This window comes from Colobus angolensis, unplaced genomic scaffold, assembly GCF_000951035.1.
Source record: "Colobus angolensis palliatus isolate OR3802 unplaced genomic scaffold, Cang.pa_1.0 Scaffold44, whole genome shotgun sequence".
Classification (NCBI taxonomy): domain Eukaryota; kingdom Metazoa; phylum Chordata; class Mammalia; order Primates; family Cercopithecidae; genus Colobus; species Colobus angolensis.
In genome coordinates, this window is record NW_012117821.1 from 113,444 (window position 1) to 116,667 (window position 3,224).

Genomic DNA, 3,224 nt, shown 5'->3' on the forward strand with positions numbered 1-3,224 from the left:
TATCTGTCAGTGACTTCAGGAAAGCCATGTCACCTCTCAAAACCTCAGTTTCCCTGTCTACACAACTAGGGGATTAGACCAGATTACAGGTGGCAACAATATTCCATCTAATCATCACCTTAAATTGGCTGGTGGGTGTTAGGGTTAGGGTTAGGGTCAGGGTAGGGCTGAGCAGAATTCTGAGATTTCAGGGCTTGGGAAGACTGCTGGATGGATTAGTGATGTCTACCCCAGGTATGAGAATGGAAGGTGTGGCCTGAGCACCACATATTCTCCATCCGAGGCCTGGGTCAGTGTGCCCAGAAGCCCTGGACACCTAGACAATTTTCCAGCAGACAGACTACATATGGTCACCGAAGACACGGCTGTGTGGGAAGGATGACATCGGGAAGATGGGCCCCCAAACCATCTCAGTCAAAGGCAAGAGCAGAACAGACAGTGATCCTGAACCTATCTATCTGAATTTCTTTGCTCTCTGTGCGAAGGGAAAACAGTTCTCCGTCCACCTCTCCAAACAATCCTCCTCAAATGGTCTTCACATCTTCTTCTCCTCCACCCCGCAACAACGGTAACACTGCCCAGCCCAGCCCTCATCTTCTGGCCCTGAGTGCTGGCTTTCTATGTCAGGAGCTGTCCAGTACTGCCAGCTCATGGAGAGCATAAAGGCTGTGTGTAGTTTCTGACTTTGGGGGCCAGAGAGGTAGCTTCAAGAATCTCATCTTCCTTCTCCTGAGGTACTTTTTCCAAGAATGGCGTGCGTCTCCCAGTTTGTCAAACCCCCGAAGGATGCCAGAGCCTCGGAGGCATCACAGTTACTTCCTGGAAAACTGAGGGCTGCCAGGTACCTGGGAGAGGCCTCCGGGAGCCTGGTGCATCTGGTCTCTGGTGGTTTTGTTCTGCTTGTAGAAGTCAAATATCATCAGAGCTGCATAAACCTTCCCCACTGTCATCTCATCCGCTGGAAGAGAATACAGGAGTTGAGATTCAGAACACGAGGCAGAGGACCCATGGAAACAGGGGGCGCAAGTAAGCTGAAGAAACGGCCTCCCTTCCCTCGTCCCCCACAAGGACTCCTGGAAATGCACTGGGACAGAGGCTCTCAGGCAGAACGCGGGACTTGGCCTACCTGGGGCTCCTCCAGATGCTGACCCGGCCCTCCACTACCCTGACTCCTCCTGAGGCCTCTCATAGCCGAGCTGAGGCCATCCCCACCTGCTTAATGCGGGGCCCTTCCTGTGTCTCCTCCCCAGAAAGCAAGATGGAGTTGGACACCTCCCCGCGCTCCCTCACATCTCCCACACGATGGAGTTGGGCACCTCCCGGCGCTCCCTCACGCCTCCAACAAGATGGAGTTGGGGCACCTCCACGCACTCCCTCACGTCTCTCACAAGATGGAGTTGGGCACCTCCCGGTGCTCCCTCATGTCTCCCACAAGATGGAGTTGGGCGCCTCACTCTGCTCCCTCACATCTCCAAGATGGAGTTGGGCACCTCCCGGCGTTCCCTCACGCCTCCCACAAGATGGAGATGGGCACCTCCCGGCGCCCCCTCACCTCTCCCACAAGATGGAGTTGGGCACCTCACCCTGCTTTCTCACGTCTTTCACAAGACGGAGTTGGGCACCTCACTCCACTCCCCAACGTCTCCAAGATGGAGTTGGGCACCTCCCGGCGCTCCCTCACATCTCCCACAAGATGGAGTTCGGCACCTCCCTGCGCTCCCTCACGTCTCCCACAAGATGGAGTTGGGCGCCTCACTCTGCTCCCTCACATCTCCAAGTTGGAGTTGGGCATCCCACCGCACTCCCTCACATCTCTGTGGGATACCCTCCTGCCTCTCCTCTGGATTTTAAAAAATACATTCCACACACCAGGAGCTCAACACAACAAACCCACGCTCATCTCCACGGCTCCTCTGCCACCCAGGGCTCCCTTGGTTGGAGCTGAGCGCAGACTCACGAGGAGGTGAGCCCGCTCTCCAAGGTGGCCTGCCCTTCGTCCCTCACCCTCACCTCCACAGCCCTCCAGCCACGCTGGGTGGGACAGGAAAGGTGGGGACTGGGGGCATTTCTCACCCTCACACTTACGCTTATGGGGTGGTACCAGCAAGTCCAGAGTCTTCTGGGGCAGATTGGCCCACACAATGGAAATCTCCTTCCTCAACTCCGCGTCACACTGATGCTGCTTTGTCCCAGCTGGACCAGGATGATGGTGGGGAAGGGGAAAAGACAGAGACGTTAGGAGCAGCCCTGCAGCCAATGGGACAGAGCTGGTGCAGGCGGGGAGATGAATGGTGTAGGGGGAGATGGGGTACAGATGGTGCTGGAAGGAGGGTGCAGTGGGAACAAACGCTGATGCAGAAGCTGCTCACAGCTCTCCCTGCCACGAGTCTGCCCAGAGGAGGAGGCAGGTGAGCAGGGAATCCACCTCATGTGCACACGTGTGTCTGATGTGTGTGCGCGCGTGCTGTGCACATGTGCATATGTGTGCATGGGATGGGCAATGGGGATTTAGGAAGAAGATGGCAGCACTCCAGCCATTCATCTATTCATTCAACAATATTTACTGAACACCTACTAAATGTCAGGTACTGTTCCAAGTGATGGGGCCAAAAAACTTCCCTTCTGGAGTTGACACCGCTTTAGTCTACCAATAAAGCAGCAATTAAAAAAATAATAATAATAAAGTGTACTGGAGAGTGAAAAGTGCCAAGGCAAGAAGAGCAGAGCAGGGAAGGGGACAGGAAATATCAGCAGGGCTTCGGCTGTGGACAGGACAGCCATCAAAGTCTCCCAAAGAGGAAGCCTGTGTGCCCTGAAGGTAAAAGGAGCCCCTGAGTACACTGGCCCTGCTATGTCACCCAAAGGGCCAGGGAGGCCTCGGGGCAGGGTGGATGGAGGGGGTGGGCAGGAGGGTTAGGGAAGGCAGTGGAGGGTTTTGAGCAGAGGAATAAAATAATTGGATTCCACCTTTCTTAAACATCAGGTTTATTAAGGTACAATTCACATGCAGTGAGAGTCACCCTTTTTCCATTTTCTATGAACTTTGGTAAATTCATACAGCCATGCACCCAGTACCACCATCAAGGTATGCAACAGCTGCATCACTCCCAAATTCCTCTGTGACCCCTTGAGTCAACCCCTAGTCCTACTGGCAGCCCCTGCCACCACCCATGTGTTTTGGGTCCCTCTAGTTTTACTCCAGAACGTCACGCCAATGGCATCAT

The 3,224-nt window shown here is 54.6% G+C and overlaps 1 protein-coding gene across 1 annotated transcript in view; it reads right to left on the minus strand.

The window, feature by feature from the left end:
• Positions 1-3,224, minus strand: part of CACNA1B (calcium channel, voltage-dependent, N type, alpha 1B subunit) — a 274,453-nt gene that overhangs the window by 11,430 nt on the left and 259,799 nt on the right. Inside the window, exons 40-41 of the mRNA XM_011957386.1 lie at positions 2,086-2,193; positions 846-958 (exon numbers count right to left, since the gene is read on the minus strand). Of these exons, the coding sequence (XP_011812776.1) occupies positions 846-958; positions 2,086-2,193 (221 nt within the window). The remainder of the gene's footprint in view (positions 1-845; positions 959-2,085; positions 2,194-3,224) is intronic.